General features: G+C 47.9%; 2 protein-coding genes across 9 annotated transcripts in view; both read right to left on the reverse strand.

Annotated features, from left to right (window-relative positions):
• KDM7A (lysine demethylase 7A) overlaps nucleotides 1–9808 on the reverse strand; it is a 72374-nt gene extending 62566 nt beyond the window's left edge. For 2 of the 4 annotated variants that reach the window (XR_005934198.1, XM_030040769.2), the window contains exon 1: nucleotides 9544–9806. Coding sequence is in view for 3 of the 4 variants with exons in the window: in XM_030040769.2 (XP_029896629.1) it covers nucleotides 9544–9662 (119 nt within the window). In the remaining variant the exon portion in view is untranslated. Of the gene's footprint in view, nucleotides 1–9543 lie in introns of all 4 variants that reach the window. The other 2 variants (XM_030040770.2, XM_030040771.2) reach the window with 2 other exon arrangements.
• Nucleotides 9809–11746: 1938 nt separating this feature from the next.
• LOC115352429 overlaps nucleotides 11747–18869 on the reverse strand; it is a 40575-nt gene continuing 33452 nt past the window's right edge. Inside the window, exons 5-7 of one of the 5 annotated variants that reach the window (XM_041129572.1) lie at nucleotides 15186–15307; nucleotides 14871–15008; nucleotides 11747–12377 (exon numbers count right to left, since the gene is read on the reverse strand). In XM_041129572.1, coding sequence (XP_040985506.1) covers nucleotides 12337–12377; nucleotides 14871–15008; nucleotides 15186–15307 — 301 coding nt within the window. In that variant the 3' untranslated portion in view covers nucleotides 11747–12336. Of the gene's footprint in view, nucleotides 12378–12402; nucleotides 15009–15185; nucleotides 16952–18869 lie in introns of those variants that run through there. The other 4 variants (XR_003927144.2, XR_005934232.1, XR_005934231.1 and 1 more) reach the window with 4 other exon arrangements.

Consider the following 18869-nt stretch of genomic DNA (forward strand, 5'->3'; position numbering starts at 1 on the left):
AGCACCTCACATTAACAGGTCAAGCACTGGCACCAAAAGCGATACATTCCTTTCACCAATATACAAGATCTTGATCTCTCTTATACTAATAAGTCTATTCAACATTCAGTACCAGAACTAACTAGGAGTAAAAAGCTTTATTATTCTATAAAGTGGAGGGTTTGTGGTTTTTTTTTCATTAGCCAATAAAGTTATTTCCACACTCTGATAAGGGCCAGGACATAGAATGCACAGTATGTTCTCACTGGCGATGCTAGCACAGACACCAAATCCAAAAACCAAAACAAAATTAGAATTTGCCCCTACTAGTAAAATATAAAAGCCAAGAGGTAAGTAACACTTGCAGAAGCACTTAAGAGTTACATCTTCACTTCAGAAAATTCTGATCTACTCAAATGATACTCCTAACGCTAGTTCACACCTAAATCCTTCTTACTGGAGTTTCATGATGCTGCAAGCACAAGTCAGCTGACCATGCTGGAAGTATAAGCTACAGCCAAGGCATTTGCTTTCACTCAGTTAAGTGAGACACTTTTCAGCAAGGATGCTAGTCCAATCACTCAATACTACTGCTGCCCCATTCATTCTTATGAAGAATAAGAACAACATTCTAAACTACGCCTCCTGTATTCATTACATCAGAGCAGCAGCACATTTTACTGCAGCGTTAAGAGATTCAAAGTGATGCCCCCAGAGGTCCCAGCAATTCACGCAGGAAGGCACAGCATCAGAGGCACCAAGTTGCTGCTCACCTTTGCATCACATTCTTGTGTCCTCCAGGCAGACGTATACTGTAGGCAGAACTTAACTTGAGATTTAAGAGACTAGACTACATGTGTACACCATTTTTGTTAACATGCTTTTGGTCCTATCTTACATAAGCAATAGAGCACATAGAAATACCTAGGACAGCGTGTTTGGGCTTGAAGCTGTGGCATGTCAACACAGCACACCATCATGAAATAAAAAGGGAAAACACTATCCTAAGAGGTAGACTGGCAACATTTGCCTGGGCACAACATCAGATTAGCACGGCTATCTTGCTTTTGGTACTGTTCCTAGACTGCTCCATATGGTACTTTGCAGCTCACAGATCTGCCCATCAGTACTCCCTGAAAGCCATACGTTCAAGTTGCAGTGCCTCATTTCACTTCCGCTTGTTCTTGACACTGAGTTTTGCAAGTCAACAGGATGATGTAATCTTTTAGTGAAAAGATCCAAATATTTTTGTTATTGAAACAAAACTAAAAATCTGTACCTTGGGCAAGCCAGCTAGAAGTTTTACAAGTAATATTGGGTAATAAAACATAGCAATTTCTTTAGTTGCTCTTCATTTACCCAATTTGGCCTTTGTTTACTGGCCCTCAAATGTCAATACCCCAAAAGCAAAATGTCAGTCTATTCAGAAAATACTGCCTGATAAGTGGTAAGAATGACAGATCAGATCAATCCTATCTCCTCAATATCAAAGACTTCATTTCTCAGAAAGTCACCTTTCCTTGCACTCATTTTCATGAATCGTGCTTTAAGAGCCTTTAAGTGAATAAAGCATTAATGTAAATGGAACAAACACAATTAAATTTATGAAATTAATTTCCCAGGCTAGCTGCAATGTCAGCTGACAGTTTCAAATGAAAATAAATAGACTTTGTACCACAATGTATTAAAAATTTAGAACAGTCATCCTCACTCCAGTTGGCTTTTAAGACAGAATGATGTGGGAGGGTTTTTAAAAAAGCTTTCTTGCTTTTGTGGCAAACATCAGCATTTATGCCTGCCTGAGCAACAATGAACTCAATATTTTCAAAAAGAAAGACCAGTTTTAAAGTCTACTTTAGTTAATGCTGAAGTAATGGAGAAAACAGTATTAAATATTAATTCCATTCAAAAGCAGAATTGACCTGAGGAGATGTAACTAGTCACATAAATCCACATTACCACCATATAGCAGACATCTCAAGACTATTCATACTCCATAGATTGTTAGTTCTGTGTATTCATAAGCTAATGTTACAATACATTAGAAAGGACTGACAAATGAAAAATAGCTTAGCTATTTTAAAAGCTGTATATTTCACTAAAATATCTCTCCTACATTGCTAATAAAGCAATAGCAATGTTCTTAATCGAATTTTCGTACTTCAGCAATGAGACAAATTTAAAACTTATTTCTGTTTTTAAGCCTGCACATTGTACCTATGAAAGTCTTTACTGATTACTCAGAGTTGTTTTGAGACAATGGTATTTTATTTTAAAATTATGTAGGGAAAGTACAAATATTTACATGAAGAGTATGAGTTCATCTTCAACTTGTGCAAACTGTCATGTAAACAGAATGGAGACACTGTATCACATGATCTTTCAAAAGATGATACAGAAAGTGCACAGAAAACTGCACTGAGAACCTGCTAATGAATATGAAAACTGTCCACAAAAAAAAGCGAGAAACCACAAATGAAGAAAGAAAACAAAATTAATGTGATTTTGCCCACTGGCAGTTAACAGAGTGACACTCCACTGTAAGGCTTAATCCATTTTATTGCCATTGTGTTCCTGTAAGAGAACTCAGCACTATAAACAGAGCAAGATAAGTTGAAAATAAAAGGAATATATTTCATGCTCTGCACTGTAGCACCTAGCAGAGATATACAGAAATTAAGCGTACCAAGGAGCAGGCCCCCACCCAGACTTCTCTTACCTCTGTAGTTTGTAGATACAGAAGTCACAAAACAGAGCCTTCTGGAAGCATTTTAATTCTTCAGTCAAATCAAGCAAGTATTAAATATAACACAAGGAAAGAAAGATACCGATGTGCTACATAAACATCAACAAATGACATCTTGGAATATAAAATAATCACAAATTAACTAGCTAATAAAAAATTCACTATTAGACAGTTAAATTACACATAGAGACTTAGAACACCTTCGTTTGCGCAGTCAAGAATGGCCAAAGAAAAAACAATACCAAAAATATTGATATAGATCAACTATAACATTACAAAAAATTAAAGGTAGTGTTTAAATCACTAATTCTGAACCTTTGTATCTTGTAACTAACATTGAATAGGCAATAATTAATTTGTACTGTAGAAATTAGAACTATTAGCATTTAACAATTGTTCAGAAACTCACTAGAATCTTGTTGCAATTCTACTTTAAAAAGCTTAATTATGTACCCTTCAGCTCTCTTACATATCTTTATTGGACAATACTTTTTTTTCCTTGTCCTAGTTATTGTGTCGAAATGCGTATTCTAAAACATCTACTATGTTTTATTCCAGAACATCAAATGAAAAAAATCTACCACATTACATGTCTAAAGGAAAGAGGTGTTAACTTTCAAAGTACACATACTTCAAATAAAGCCAGTTTTTCAAGAAAACTGTTAAGAAAAAAACCTTGTATATATAATTCTACATGTTTACACAGTTCCAAAAATGGAAGAAATTTGAATACTTACTGCTTTACAGTGCTTATTATGGTAGAATACATCTACTTTAATATATATTAATAAGTCTTCCCACTTCACAGATGGGAACCGAGAAGGAAGAATTGGTTTGCTCAAATGAAGAATATAAAAGGATTGGAAACAGACACCCAATTACACAAGTGCTAGTCTGGCATCCTTATTATTATTAGTTTCTCCTCAGTTTAACCAAAACTGTTTCAGCTTTTGTATTGTTAGAAGAGCTGAAGTCACTTGAAGTTATTTAATTCTTTGGCAGAAGACACACAGCTCACTGGACTTAAGCTGAGGCTTCCATCTTACCTCTAAGGAAACAAGGCTAAACCATAGAAAAGTAAGGTTAACAAACACATTCACTTTCCCTTGAGGTCTAAAACACTTCCCTAACATACATCCAGTTGCCACAGGAAGAATTTAAGGCTTATACATTATGAAAGCCAGGAAGTCAGCTCAGGAGCCTCTGGTGCCAGACCAGAGCTCTAGTGACCAGACAAGGACTGGTGATTCAGTTCTGGCCCCTGAACTTTTACAATTACAAGGCCTTAATTTTCTGTAAACAGAAGGTCTGCACCAGAAGGCATTTGTAAAAGCCTGTCTTTGCAGTCTCCATGTTTCTTGACATGAGCATCACCGAACCTTGTCCTCTAAGTCCCTTGAAGACAGACACAGGAGCGTCGCCCATCTCTGCAAACGGATGATGCTCTGGGGTTGCAACACTGCAGCTGCACTGGAAATGCCTTGCTTGCTATGGACCCCACTAGATGAGCAGATAAGTCTGGGCAGAGGCCATCAGATTAAAAGCAGAGTCACATACGGTGACTGAGACACAAAAACAAAGTTCCACAGAACTGGGTGAGCCATTGATCCCGACGCAGGCAGTGAGGAAGAAAAACAGGCAACTCTTCTGTCTTTTCCCACCTACTATCATCTCCTCCAGCAACACAGTCCTCACTAATATTTTGCAACAGTCTGGGACTCATCCTAGCCCTTGATGAGCCTGTTCAGCTCAGTAACCCAACAAAAAGCTAACCCAGCAAAAGAATGGGGTTTGTCAGTTTTCTGAGCAGGGTTGATTTACCAAACAATCAGACAAGCACTGAACCAGCAAAAGAGAAATTATAGTAGCATGCAGCCAGGAGTGGGACAGCCTCTTTCAGCAGCAAGGAGCTGGCGAAGCCCATCGTGCAGAACCTCATGTATAAAGCTCCAAAACAAAGAACCAATTCAGGAAAAGTAGTCACTATAGCACGTGCATTTCCTTCTTTTCTTAAGGAGAACGCCTGCCTTCAGTGTACAAATCAATGCGTTAAGAGGGACCTGTACCATGTAACGTAACAGCTGCAAGAGGGATCCTTGATTTTGAAATTGAGATCAGATTAAGGAGTGGTTGAGAAATTTTATGTTTCTTCAGAGACCAAATGAAGACATGTTCAAATCTATATAACATCAGAAAACCTATGTTCTACGTGAACTTAGCTCAGATGTGATTTTGGTGCTGAAATTTTTTTCCATTTGAGAAAAAAGCCTCAAGGCATCTGCAATTTAAATAGTCAGCCTCAAAAGGTACATGAATCACCTTTCTTTTCAAATTATGTTATTAAGTGTTTTTTAATAATGACAAAGCTGTAAAAAACATCAAACACTTAATGGCGAAGTTCTATATACCATCAATGAACTGCTCTAGGAAAGGAAAAAAAAAAAGTTAATTCTTTCGAGAAGGCTACACAGAATACAGAATTAATCGTGAGAGCAAGAGCTATCAATTTAAAAACAATTCCATATAAATTTAATCAATTTGATTTTGCTATGCAACAGAAGCACGTACATACACACACTACATACAGATTAGTGCTGTATTTCCTTTATTGCCCTCTAACCTGCTCAAATGAAATGCTGATTCCTGTAAACATAAAATTTTATCAAAGAAAAAGGATTTATGGCTTCTAATTTTAAGTTTCATTTACACAAAACACCAAGGATGTGACTTAGGCAAAGCTGGATAGTCTGTCTTCTTTCTTTTTTCTCCCTGAGGGTGAGACATCAAAGTTGACACCATTATGAAATTTTAGGAAAAATTACTGATTTTGAAAAAAAAAAAAAAAAAAAAAAAAAAGATGTCTTCCCTTCCTATTCCCTGCTGCTCTAGCTTTGAAGAATAAAACACTCCCCTTGTTTCAAAAAAATCTTTTTTTAACGTAAAAAAATACATTTAAAAGGTTACAGGCATTTTAAAAGGCAGAGACCATTACTGTAATTGATATTCACGTTTGATAACTTCTTACCCTAATTGTTATTGAGACATGTTAGAAGTTCACTGTATGTTTGCCAACAAACAAAACATCCCTTGGAAAAGTGCTACACAGAAAACTTCATAGGGGCACCTGCATTTTTAATTCTCAGTTTGCCTGCCTGACTTCTCCGTGCTCCTTTACAACCAGTACAGTACCAGTGCAGCTTTACAGAGCAAACAGCCTTAAAAAGCTAACTCTGCAATCACTTACTCCTAAAGCATTACTGACATTATGTTGTGCAGACAAAAAGTGAATTCCATGCTTAAACTTAAGTTTGTTCTGACCTGTCTGAAATCTAGTCTACAAGAACAAGTGACATCTATGCAACGTACATCAATCTAGTCAAGTACAGGTATCATGGACAGAAAAAAAGGACAAAAACTTCAAAGCTGACAATAGGATTTCTACAGACTCCACAAACACATTTCAAGAACACAGCTGACTGCAAGATAGATTTAAAAAACGATATTCTGTGCGTAAGGTTACATACATCACTGTAAAAAACACAAGCGAGAAAAGACAACAGTATGTAGTTAACCTAATAACTGAGGTAGAGCATCAGAAAAACAAAGGGAGACAGAACGAGAAGTATCATGCTATGATACATATCATTTGAAGATGAAGCCAGGAACTTAAAATAGGTGTCAGGAGCTACTGAACAGATTCAAGAGAAAGTAGAACACTTAGAGCAGCATAAAGGAGTTTTTCTGCTGCATGCTAGCTGGAGCATATCCTAGACAAGCCAGAAAGGGGGAAGCAGCTTAATGTGACATTTTCATTCAAAGAAGATAAAAAGACCGGGAAAATACAAAAATTATCTGAAACATAAATGGATTTGCCCATCTGAAACATTTGACAGTTTGTCATATCTGTGTCTCTGTAGTCTGTCCACTCTTGCAACCCATTCAAGAAAGTGACGAAGCCTAGAACACCATAGACACACACGTTGTGCTCTTTTGTTCAGCAAGAAGTAATTACACAAGACTGTGGCCGGCTGTTAGGCCCACTCATAGAGTAACTAAAACCCAGAATGTAAGTTCACAACCCTGTAAGGCATATCAAAATATTTACTTTTACACAAATATTTGCCAGAAGCAATAAAATGTATATTTGATAATATTAATATCTCGGTAACAGTAAACCAAAATACAGTCATTTGAAGACAGTGCAAGAACACCCAGGAAAAAAATCACACATAAAATTTAAAGGGATTAGTACCAATCTGCCAGAACAGACTTTGTACTGCCTCCTGCATATTGCTAAGGTGCTCTCTTAACTATACACCAGAAGGCACCAAAGAGTCCGTCATCCAGTAATACATGCTAGGTATCATGTTAGCACAGCACAGCCTTAAGTAAGCATGGGTTTATATGTTTAACATGAAGTCACATCAATCCCATTCCACGGGGGGGAAGGGGGGGAAGATTAAGAAAGCACGAAACCAAGAAGTTCAACAAAAACTTCAAGATTTAAGAGTATACATGTTCTTTCACAAGCTATGTAATGGTCTTCAGATACTCTTAGAGCAAGGGGAAAGGCACTCCCAGAGCAACCACAGCTGGGAGAGGACACAGATCTCCCACAATCCTGTCCCTTACTCACGAGACTGGGTGAGCATGCAACTAAATCCCAGAGCAACATGGCTGTTGCCAGATCCTGCTGGCTTGCTTACTTTCCACACTTACGGTTTCAGACTATCAAAGCAGCTCAGTGCCAGCACAGTTTTTCTACCAATTGCATGACAGAGCTCAAGCACAGGAACCACTGTAGATCTTTAAGCAGATCAAGATTTAGGAAGAAAGCTACAGAGTGGTCTGTCCCACCTTTGCATCAGACAGTCAATACTTTCCTCCTCGTAACAACTTCAGAAATTAGTTCACTTGTACCCTAGCAATATTGGTGCACAAGACTGGCACTTAAGTTGAGCCTGCATGTGAGCCGAGCGACTGCCAAGACAGAGTGAAAGAGCAACATGCAAATGCAGAAAAATACTTGCAAGAGAGAGAACCTGTAACTGTACAAAGACCTTCAGACGATGTCTGCACCTTTACTACAAGCAGTGACCAAGTTCTGACGAACTTGTATTAAGAAACTGTAATCCAAAAGAGCTGTTGTGCATCTAGCTTCAAACAACAGCGCTGGCAAGAGTAGTAGCAGTCTAGTTAAAAATATTAACGAGGGGTTGTTTTTAAAGGTACAACAATTCTGCTTTGCCAGTTTTTACAGTTTACAAAACCCTTTTCATAGTTTCTATTATACTGTGGTTTGAGTCGAGGGAAAGCCATACACAAAGAGCGTAACAACCCAATGTATGTACAAGTCAACATCTGAAATACTGCAAGCCTTCCTTTCATCCTAAAACGTGGCAAGGAAACACCCATGTGTAATAATTACTGTTAAGTAACACCTAGATACGCAACCTACTTTTAGCCAGCATTTTTCTTTTGCCATGGAGGGGAAGAAAGAAAAAAATAAATACAGAAAAAACAAACAAACAAACAAAAAAAGCCCAAGAAAAAACCCACACAACCACCGCTTCTCTGCTGCAAGCGCCGAGGGCAAGAGATGAAAGGCGAAGGCGGCCGGACCGCCAGCGCGCTGCCGCACGACACCTCTCCCCGACGGGCAGCCCTCCCCGGCGCACCGCTTTGTTCAGCAGCCGGCCGCACCGGCGAGGTGCAAAGCCCCGGTGCGGTCGCCGGCTTTCCGGGCAACTTCGGGGGCCGCCGGCTCGGCTCCGCTCCGCTCGGCCCGGCCGGGCTCCGCCGCCCCGTGCCGGCAGAGGGCGAGGCGGCTGTCTGTCTCGCCGGCAGCCTGTTTTTGTTACACGGGGGGTATTTAAATGTCCTGCTGTCAATCACAAGGCACTTCCTACACCGCCGCCAGCTCCCCGGTCCGCACGCCGGCGCCGGGGCTCCCCACATAATGGGGGCGGCAACTCGGAGCCCCGCAGCCCCAGCCCGGCCGAGCCGCTTGAGCCGCGGGCCCCCAACTTGCTCCTTTGTTTAACTGCCCGTGAATCCCCACCGCCGCCTCCTCCTCCTCCTCCTCCTCCTCGCAGCCGGGAGGCTGCCGCCGGGCCTTTTATTATTCACACGCTCGCCTCGCACAACACGCACCGAGTCGGCGGCGGCCGCTCGGGACCGGGGCTGGAAACGTCACCGCGGCGAGAGGAGCGGGGCGACCCTCCTCCGCCTCCCGCCCCCGGCCCTCCCCACGGACGGCCGCCCGCCCGCCCCAACCAAAACGCACGGCGAGCCAGGAGCCCGAGCCCGGGCCCGGCCGGGTGAGAGCCCCGGCAGCCGGCGCCGTGCCCCCTCCGCACTTCTCCGCCGAGAGACCGCCCTGTCCCGGGAGAGACCCCCCGGGGGAGCGGGGCGAGGCGAGGGGGGGTGGACGCGACGCCTCCCCAAAGCCGGCTCAAGTTGAGGGGGCCGGGGAGCCCCGCATCTGTTGCTCTTTCATAACCGGCCTCCCCCCCCCGCCCGGCCGCCTCGTCCGGCCCGGCCGCCCCCTCGCCAGCGACGACCCCATGTGCCCACGGACGGCAGCCCTCGCCGGCACCGGCCACTGCCACCTCCGCGGGGGAGAGACGGAGCGGACGGGAGCCCGTTCCCCGCCCCGTGCTGCCGCCGCGTCGCCATTGTCCCCCCAGCCGTTACCGGGCGGGGGGGGGGGGGGCGGAGGGCGACTGCCACCGCCTGTGCCCGGCCGACCCGGCGGTCCCGTTCCCCCCCCGCCGCCGCCCCGCGGCGCCCGTCCCCGCGCGGCTCCCGGCGCCTACCTGCCGTGGAACCAGTCCTTGCAGATGTCGCACTCGATCATGAAGCGGCTCACGTCGTAGGGCTCCCGGCACACGCAGTACACGGGGGTCGCGGCGGCAGTCGCCGCCGCTCCGGCCATCTTTAAAGAACTCACTGACTGAGGCGCCCGCCCGCTCCCCCTCCCCCTCCCTCCGCCGCGGCCGGCGGCACCAATAACAACAGCGCGCGTGCCAGCCCCACACGCCGCGCGCGCCCCGCCGCCGGCAGGCAGGCACGGGCTGAGGCGGCGCGGGAGCGAGCGAACAACAGCGCGCGGGGGCGCGCGCACGTGCGTCACCCGGCCCCCGCGGAGGCGGGCGGGAGGGGAGGGGAGGGGAGGGGGGGAACCGCCCCCCCCCCTCCGCCCTCTCTCTTCCCAGCCACCGTCCCCGCCGCGCCTGCGCCCCGCGGAACGCTCCGCTCCGCGCCCCGCCCGTCTCGCCGAGCGGCTGGAACAGAGCATGCGCGGGGGAGGGAGGGGAGGGGGGAGGAGGGAGACCTGGCTCCCATTGGGCGCGGGGAGGGGAGCGCACGTGCCGCCGCCCGCCCCTCCCCTCCCGGGAGGCGTGGCGCGGGGAGGCACGCGCTGGCCCTGCCCTTCCCCCCTCCCCCGGGCAGCGTCACGCGGGGAGGGGGAGGGGCAGGGTGCCGCGAGGACACGGGCGGCGAGAAGGCGGGCGGCGGCGGCGGCGGCGGCGCGCGCGCGCGCCGGCTCCCCCCCTTATGTAACCGCGGCGGCGGAAGCGGCCGAGCGTTGCCGGAGGCTCCCGAAGGCGCCCGAAGGCCGGACTTTGTTGTCGGGCCGCGGCCGCCGGCGCAGGCGCAGAGGCCACCCCCACTCCAGCGGGCTCGGGCGACGGCCCGCGGCACCGGTGGGACGGGGCGGTCCGGTCCGGTCCGGTCCGGTCCGGTCCGGTCCGGCCTCTCCGCCTCGGTGGGCTCGTCCCGGCTCCCTCCTGAGCAGGGGCCTCCCGCAGACAGCACCGGCCCTTGGCGTAGGGGCCGCTGTCCGGGAGCAGCCGGGTCCCGCTTGGTTCTGACGGCGGGAGCCGCGCAGGCCTGCTGCTGCAGGAGGCCGTCCTCTCTCATTTTAACTTAATTCCGCTCCTGCGGGTTCAGTCGAAGTAGCCGAAGACCCGACCACGGGTCACAGAAAGTCAGTGAGGCAGCGCTCGTTCCCGGCGGGTTTTTGAGGAGGCTTTTCCCAGCTCGTCGGGGCACACACCGAACGTTGAGCGGACGGGCAGTGCTGCTTCGTGCCGGAGGGGTCTCGGGGCAGAGGCACGTCGCCTGATTTCGTGACGCCGAGGCCGGCCGGTGCTTTCACGCTGCGGAGCTGGGGTCTGCCGTCCGTTACTTCTTGTCAAGGCCTCTGCGTATGTTTGCAGCGCTGCTCCATTCCATGCCATCGCCCTTTCTTTCAGGACACAAAAGTAACACCGATGCATGCGTTGTACGTCATCACGGACAAAAAAGTAGAGGTTAAAATGGAAATTTTTACATTTTTTTTCCTGCTGGCAGGCAGAGTCTCAAGGACCTGTGGAGATTATGTTGTATAAGGGAATAGGGAGTCACGTCCTCCACACTGAATGTACCAATTTAAAAGTGAAACAATAAGTACGTTGAAATGCGCGTTACGGTGATCATAACTGTAATAGACTAACGGTGTTACGAGTTTACATCCCATGCCCTTAACCACCAGTAGCCACAAAAAAACATACACTGCACGTTTGTTTGGCAGGGGGAAGCTCAGAAGTAAATGTTTCCTTTCCAGGCTGTTACTGTGAAGCTAGCTAATGTTAACATTTATATAAGACAGCAACACGAGATGATGATTTGGCAGCAAATGGGACAGCAAAGAAATGTAAAACAAATAAATCCAGCATGCAGGCTCTGTGACTGAATAGAGAATGAAATAGAGAAATATATGAAATGTAAAGGACCTCTTCAAGAAATACCAGATTCTCAGACCAAACCCCGACCTATTTAGAAAGTGCATGCGGTTCTGACCTGCAGGATGTTGTTAGCGGGTGTTTCAGTACTCTTGTTTTCCAACGCATCCCAGTATTTTAGCAACTCAGAATGTGGCCATGGACACAGCGGTCCTCTAAAAAGCTGATGTTAAGCTTAATAGGGGTAAAAAACACCAGTAGGGTAACAAATGATGATTTCGGGGTTTCTGGAAATAATACATACCAAGAGGCTTTCTCATGAAAAATAGTGTTTTCCTTTATTAATCTGATTCAAAAGCACACCCAGGAAGATGCGTGTTAATGGTAGGGCCTGCAAGCTCTTGCAGAAACAATTACAGGTAATATAACAGCTACTAAGAGACAACTGTTCAAGTTAAAGTCATTATTCTGTGTTTGTGCAACAAAGTGTCAGTATACGTAGCCATGTTGGAGTCTGAAAAAAAACAATTCCTTGCTCCTCAGTTTGCTGTTCCTTAGGATGTCACATGGTGAGTTTTATCTTGAAGTTGCAGTTACCAGCTGCAGTGCTAACTTTATCCAAAGTGGCCATAAAAATACACACATCATATTTCGGGAGGTGTCTGCAAATGACAAAACCCTTAACCTCTGTGGTAAAGCACACCGTTGGGTTTTCCCGTAAGAGATGGGGGTGAGGCTGCCTAACGTGTGTTAAGTAGGGAGGAGACCTTGTTTTCTTCAGGGTGAGTCCTGTGTTACTGGATTTGATGAGGAAGTTTTCAACTGACATAGAAGAAAGTTGCCCAACAGTCAGAGTGCAAAGAATGAGGAAGCAGGTTGGTCTCAGCACTCCATGGGGACCTTCTCTTCACCAGCCTTGATTACTGCAACAAACAGATTTTTTTTTGAAAAGAAAGAAGTTGCAACCTTAAGCATGCAAAGCAAAGCTTGCCATTTAATAAACACTTTCTCTACTGCCACAAACATCATCCTTTTGCTGTTGTGATTTCTCTCAGAACAAGGTGTGTTAGTGAGTCAGTCAGCTGTGGGCACTCCTTAAGCAGGTGGGGAATACCGACTCCATCTGCTGCAAAAAATAGAAGCATAAACCAGATCCATCTCCCTCTCAGTCTGATCTGCTCTTTGTCAGCTTTTCTCTTTCCAAGCTTTCTTTCCAACTACACTAAACTATACTTGAATGTAACACAGCAAAAGTTCAGAATAGCCAAAGACCACACACTGTAAGAATTACAAAACCACTTTTAATAAGTGTTCTTCCCAGAAACTTGGAGAGCTTTTATATGACAGTCTTATTAAATGCAGTTTAGAAACAAAAATTGCAATATGGACCTTGAACATAAACAAATAAATGAAGCCAGTTTAGAGCCCAATCCCCAAAAATCTTCACAAGCAAGCTCATGATTCACAGTAACACATCTGACACCTTAAGAGACCTGGGGCCATAGCCCTCTCTGTCCTTGGCTCCCAACCAGCAAGACATGCCAGCGTGAAATATGGGTGGCAGAGCGCCTCGTAATAAGCAACGTCAGGTTCATATGCTTGGCCCCTGGAGGAGATCTGACTGCCAGAAGCAGGCGAGGCAGCGGTGCCGCAGGGCTGGGGAGGGCTGCGGAACCAGCTCTAGAGGAGCAAGTAGCTCTGGAGATCCAGAGGCAGGAGGACAAGGGGTGGGGATGGTGACGAAGAACCAGTAGAAGGGCAGTGAGAAGTAAGCAGGCAGCAGCAATGAGGCTTGTTTTAAGAAAGCAGCAAGGTCACTGGGACACATCAGCCATTCTCAGGCTTTTCTAATCATCGCTGACCCACTGCTGCTTCTCTGTGACAGTGTGCCTCCGTGCTCTCTCACTGATGTACGACACTCTCACGCTCCCCCTTGCCCCACGGTCTAGGTTGCAGCCAGCCTACCATCCGCTCAGCAGCTGGAGCAAACCAGTTGATCCCTCAAGCCATGCCCCCCCCCCAAAATCTTTCCACCTTATACTCCACCAAAAGGTGCCCTGAGCAAGCCCCACTGGCCATCCCCAGCCCCGTGCCCAGACTCCAGCAAAGACCTTAGAAACACAGCCATGAGGGCTGGGGCTAGCTGGGGTGAATGGCTCTGGCACTCAGAATTATGGGCCAGTACGTAAAGACCATCAGGTCTGTAGACACTAAAGTCAGGGTTAGAGATTGGGACACCAAGGACTAAAGAGCATCACCTCTTTCTTTGCCCCTCTGGGCAAGCCTGAGTGCTGGTACCCAGCGAGGCGGAAGGCTTCGGGTTATGTTTGGAGCAGTGCTGGCTGACAGTTTATGGTTAAAGCTGGAATCAGGCTTTGGGGTAGAAAAGGCTGAGAAGTTGGGGATTATTCAAGAATAATGTGAGGATTTCAGAGATATGATAAGGACTGGCATCCAGTTCTTGTCATTTGGGGATAGGGCTGCAAAGGCACTAGAGCTAACCAAATGAAGCAGCTTGTCATTAGGTCTGGAGGGACGATGGATGCACTCAACCTAAAGTTTGGGGTGAATTATTGCCATGGGTGGGCAGTGGAGGCTAGAGAAAATGTCAGGAATAGGACGTAGGGCTTAGAACTGAAGAGCTAGAATGGTAGGAAGATGATATGGTCCCCTAGCACTACAATACATGCTTGTGCGTATGGCTTACAATTAGCTATCGGTCAGGTATGGCTCACTGTTGTACGGGCCAGTATAGTCAGGATTGTAGTGGGGTTTGGGTCACGGTGCTAAGTAGAGGTCACGTTAGCCAAGGCCATTGCTAGGGGCTGAGTGTGGGAATTTTTCTGTGGTTAAAGTTACTGTTAGAGATCAAAAAAACAGGGTCTATGGAATTCATTTCACCCTGCACCCTCTACAGAATACATCTATAGGCACATCATCTTCTGATCTCCCAAAAGATAACCTTTGCTGCACAACATCCTTCACCCACAAGTCTAGTATTGTCTAGCCATTCCCATACCTTCAGCAAGGTTCATGGTGGGCTAAGGGCTGGTATCAGCAGGGAAAAATAGTTTATCAGTGGCTCTAGGATGCTGGGCTATGATTACACGTAAGGGTCTTAGCAAGCAACCTATTCTTATCAAGGACATGACTACCAGCACTCTGCTCTGCAGCAGACAAGAGGGGATGGGAGAAGAGAGCACACATTGCTGCACAATAAAAGCATCCACAGTCCATGGCTGGCTTCATGCATCTCCCAAAGCACATGCCAGATGCTGTAGGTGGCATACAGGGAGGAAAAAGAAGGGGGAGCAGGGCAGGGAGGTTGCCAGAAGGGAGAAAGGGAAATTTTCTGGGACTTTTGTCACTTCTGGGTACTGGCCAAACCACATACATGTACACACAAATATGCCTACTTGTCTCTTGGGAGCAGGGCGAGAACTTACACCCATCAGTCAGAAGACAGTGGCTTTCACCCGGCAGGGCATGGCTGGTTAAAAAAATAGTGGAGATGATACTCAGCTGACAAAGAGATGGCCCACGAGCAATCCCGACTAGGGAGAATCAGAAAAAAAAAATCAGACATTAATGGACATTTCTAGAATAACATGAAAATAATCAGATAAATTGTTGGGAAAACATGGGGGTAGAGGTAGTTTCCCCATGTTCAGTCATTTCTTCAGTGTATTTTTGTACGTTTTGGAAAAGCACTCTTTTTTTGAATTACTTACTTATTTTCACATCAAGAGGCTTAAGGCTGCCAAAAAGCAAAGCTCCGGACCAAAAAAGCATTCCAGTTCTCTGCATGAAACTGCCCAAAGTATACCCAGAATTGGCAATATGATCTTTGCATCTGCTGAGAAAATACTGAGTCATGTTGTCAGCCCACACACATCTAACAAAAATAAAAGCAGCCCAACAATTCAGGATTCACCCACTCGTCATTTAAAGAAAACACAAGTCATTCAGTCATGCCTCATGCTTCAGAGACCTTTAGAAAACACCCAGCGCAGGGAACATTCGCCCACGTCGTGCCTACGCGCCGTTTCGAATCAGTGATGTCATTTGCAACTCGTTCACTCGCAAGTCTGGACGGCGTTTGGTTCAGCATCCTTGGAGGAAGTTGCCGAGACGCAAAGGTTTCTGCCGAAAACCCGACACGATAGCTGCAGGCTCAGCACTTCTGTGAGCAATGCTGAAATGGTGTAACAGCGTACCTGGCTTGAATCCCTGGAGGAGGCAGGAAAGCGCCCTGTGCTTCATTGCATACAAGATCTGGCAAACTCAAGCCATAGTTTGTATAAGATGCTACTGTACTCTTCCTTCAAGGGTTAACCTGTACTGAAGCATTAGCTCTCCCTGCACTGGGCTCCCCAGTCACTCAGCACACATTAGACCAGGAGGTATTTGCACAAACATCAAAACTTGGGGAATTACCCAGGAAATCCTCCTCCTTTTACCCCTTCCCACATCATTGTCCCCTAGCAAGAAAAAACAAGTTGCTGCATGCCACCCAGCTGCTGGCAATCTCTCTTCCTCCTTCAGTGCTAAAAGCTGCTTGAAGTATTAATAGCTGAACCTGCATGTGCGGCAGCCAGCCCAGCTCATGACGAGGGGGAGACGTCACTGCACAGAAGATGTGGAGTTACGCAATCTCTGCGGTGCTGAAAGCAGCGCTGGAAACTTGTCAGGAGCCCAAAGGCCAGAGCTAATTTGGATTTTCTTTTACAGAGCATGATTTTAATCAGAGTGAAAAGCACCCGGTTGTGTTTTATGTACAGAATGTTATAAGTAGGGACAAGTTAAGAGAGCAACTAGGAGCAGGACACGCTCCGAGGGCAGCACAGGGAGGAACGTTAGATGGGGAAAGGAAAGACAGGGAAGTCTCCTACACCCAATTTATCAGCTTTTCCTTGATTCTTCAGGAAGGCCACGTGCTATGAAGCAAGAGGCTAAGACGCAACTTCATCAAAATGCTGTGATTGCCTAATTCTCTTTATAAGAAGGAAGAAGGAAAAAAAAAGGGGAAAAAAAGAGAACTGCAAAAAGCTTGAGGATAAGCTTATTTGAAAAAGCTCTTCCCAGAGGTTCTGGATGTGTCACCAAGTAAAACATGGCATTCAGAAAACCCATCTCGCAGCCAATATTTGACAGCAGTGGAGTCCAGGTGACCTCTAACATAAGCTCCTCCAGCTTCAGCTGCAAACAGGTGTGTGCGAGTTCCCCTTTACAACCAATTTTCTGCCTCGCTGAGAGCAGGCAGCGCAAAGGGCTGGCACAGCCCCCAAGCACCGCTGTTCCCAACGTGTGCTCCCCTCCAGCATCCCCTTTCCATGCTGCGACGGCCGGAGAGCAGGAGTTGGGAGCCAGGTCCTCGTTCGGTCACCTCTCCCCGGCCGGGCTCGCAGCAGTAACCCCTTCCCGGGACACAGAGTCGGGGTGCACCCTTGTGTGCCACCAGTGTGCGCCAGGGAGGGATCGGGGCAGCAGGTTAACAGGCGAGTAAATACCCCTTGACATTTCTTGATTTGTTTGCTTTGTAGTCCTGGTAGGTTTACTGGAAACTCAGAGGTGGGGTTTGCCACCTGGGGAGTGCTATCGCTGGAGAAAATCCTTCATATCAGCCACCTTCTCTTTACCCACTGGGAATAAATGCTCCTTGCCCCCTCAGTTCAGCTTTATTCCTTGACAGCTGAGAAAAAGAAAGAAAAAAAAAAAAAGGAAAAAAATCAAACCTGGGACCTTTACTTTGCTCTGGAGCATGATTTAGATGTGTTGTTTGATGTCTAGTTCAGGACAGGATGAGCTGCATGTTAGGGTTATAAAAGGAAAGCTGTTGGACAAGCTCATCAGTAGCTTCCTACATTCAGTCTGATAAACCCTACTCCCAGGGCTTCATCCCACCAGCTAGCCCCTTTCCATTGTAGCCCCCGAAAGCAGCACCCTCTCTGCTCCCATCCCTCCCTCCTCCAAGTGCCTCTTTGCCCCCCTCCCCCATGCACATTTGTCCCCCCGACTCAAACAGCTCCCCGAGGAGCCCAGGCACCACCGATGCTCGGGGATGGGGAAAAGGGAAGATAGAGTCAGCTGAATATGCAAACAATCCTATTTGCACCCCAGCATGTACAATCCGTGTCTTTGTCAGCATGATGGAGTACGCTCCGTCCTGTTTGTTTTCCTTCCCTGGTATTACCATACACACCCTTTCCATGTGAGCAGTATCAAATGCTGTACCTGAACCAGCCTTTTCAAGACACAGGCTGACTGCTGCCTGGCTACTATCTGTCCACCAGCTGCGTATTTATTTTGTTCAAAAATTATAGCCAATTATAAAATCTGGTGTAAAATCTATAGCTGCTGTTAAAAAAAAAAAAAAAAAAAAGCACCAGTGGGCTTTTCCACGTTTGATCTCTGCTGCTGCTAAGGTACTGGGTGGAAGCGTTTTCACTTACATGAGCAGCCCCGCTCGGGCGCAGCCCGTTGCGACTGGAGCGCGGTTGCTCTCGCACTTCGAGGCGGTGTGTTTGGGAAGCTGCCCGCCCGCCCGCCCGCCTTCTCCCCCGCGCAGCGTCACGCCGCAGGGACACCCGCGGCGTGCGGGCATCAGCCGGTCCCACCTCGCGTCGCCCCGGACAGACGGACGCCCCGGGCGGGAAGGACGTCGGGGCAAAGGCGCAAAGCGTTTTTGCGTCTGGGGGCGACGGCGATGGCGGCCGCCGGAGCAGCACCGGCAGGGCCCCAGGCCTGGCAGACAATAGCTCTCTCCCTCCCGGCCACGTTCGTCGTTCGCCAAGACGGAGGAGCCTCATGAATCAAGTCAAACACCCAGCGACAGGCTGGAGAAATCCATTAATATGCACCCGCCGCAGCACGTCGCCAGCCCCCTGCCTCGCGCGCCGCTCACCTGCCCGTCTCACCCCTGGCAGGCAGCGCGGGAACAAAGGAGCAGGGGAGGACGGCAGCGACTGCCCCCCGAAACGGAGGGAGGCAGCGGCTGCAGACAAAGCTCGTTCGCCGGCCGCCGTGGGTGTGAGGAATGCTCCCGCTCGCCCTATTGTCTGGGGTCCTTTGTGCTCCTCCACACGCGCACCCCCCCACCCCGCTCCCCAACCGCACAGGCAGAAATATCGGGAGCGGGACAGAAACGGCTTTGTTGAAGGAAGGCCTCGCGCGCGAAAAGCCTCCTGCCCTCTCCCCGCCGTACGTGCCCGTCCGGCCCGCCGGCCCGCGCTCCTTCTGCCCCAGAGGGCAGGGACGGTCCCCGCCGTGCCACCCCCGACGGCCGGCCCGGCCCCGGGGGCTGCAGAGCGATGCGGACGGACGGACCCGGGGCGGGGGGGGGGGGGGGGGTGGTGTTTCTCCACAGCCAAGGGGTACCCGGCAGCCCCCTCCGGCTCCCCCAGAGATTCGGCCCT

Source organism: Aquila chrysaetos, chromosome 17, assembly GCF_900496995.4.
Source record: "Aquila chrysaetos chrysaetos chromosome 17, bAquChr1.4, whole genome shotgun sequence".
Classification (NCBI taxonomy): domain Eukaryota; kingdom Metazoa; phylum Chordata; class Aves; order Accipitriformes; family Accipitridae; genus Aquila; species Aquila chrysaetos.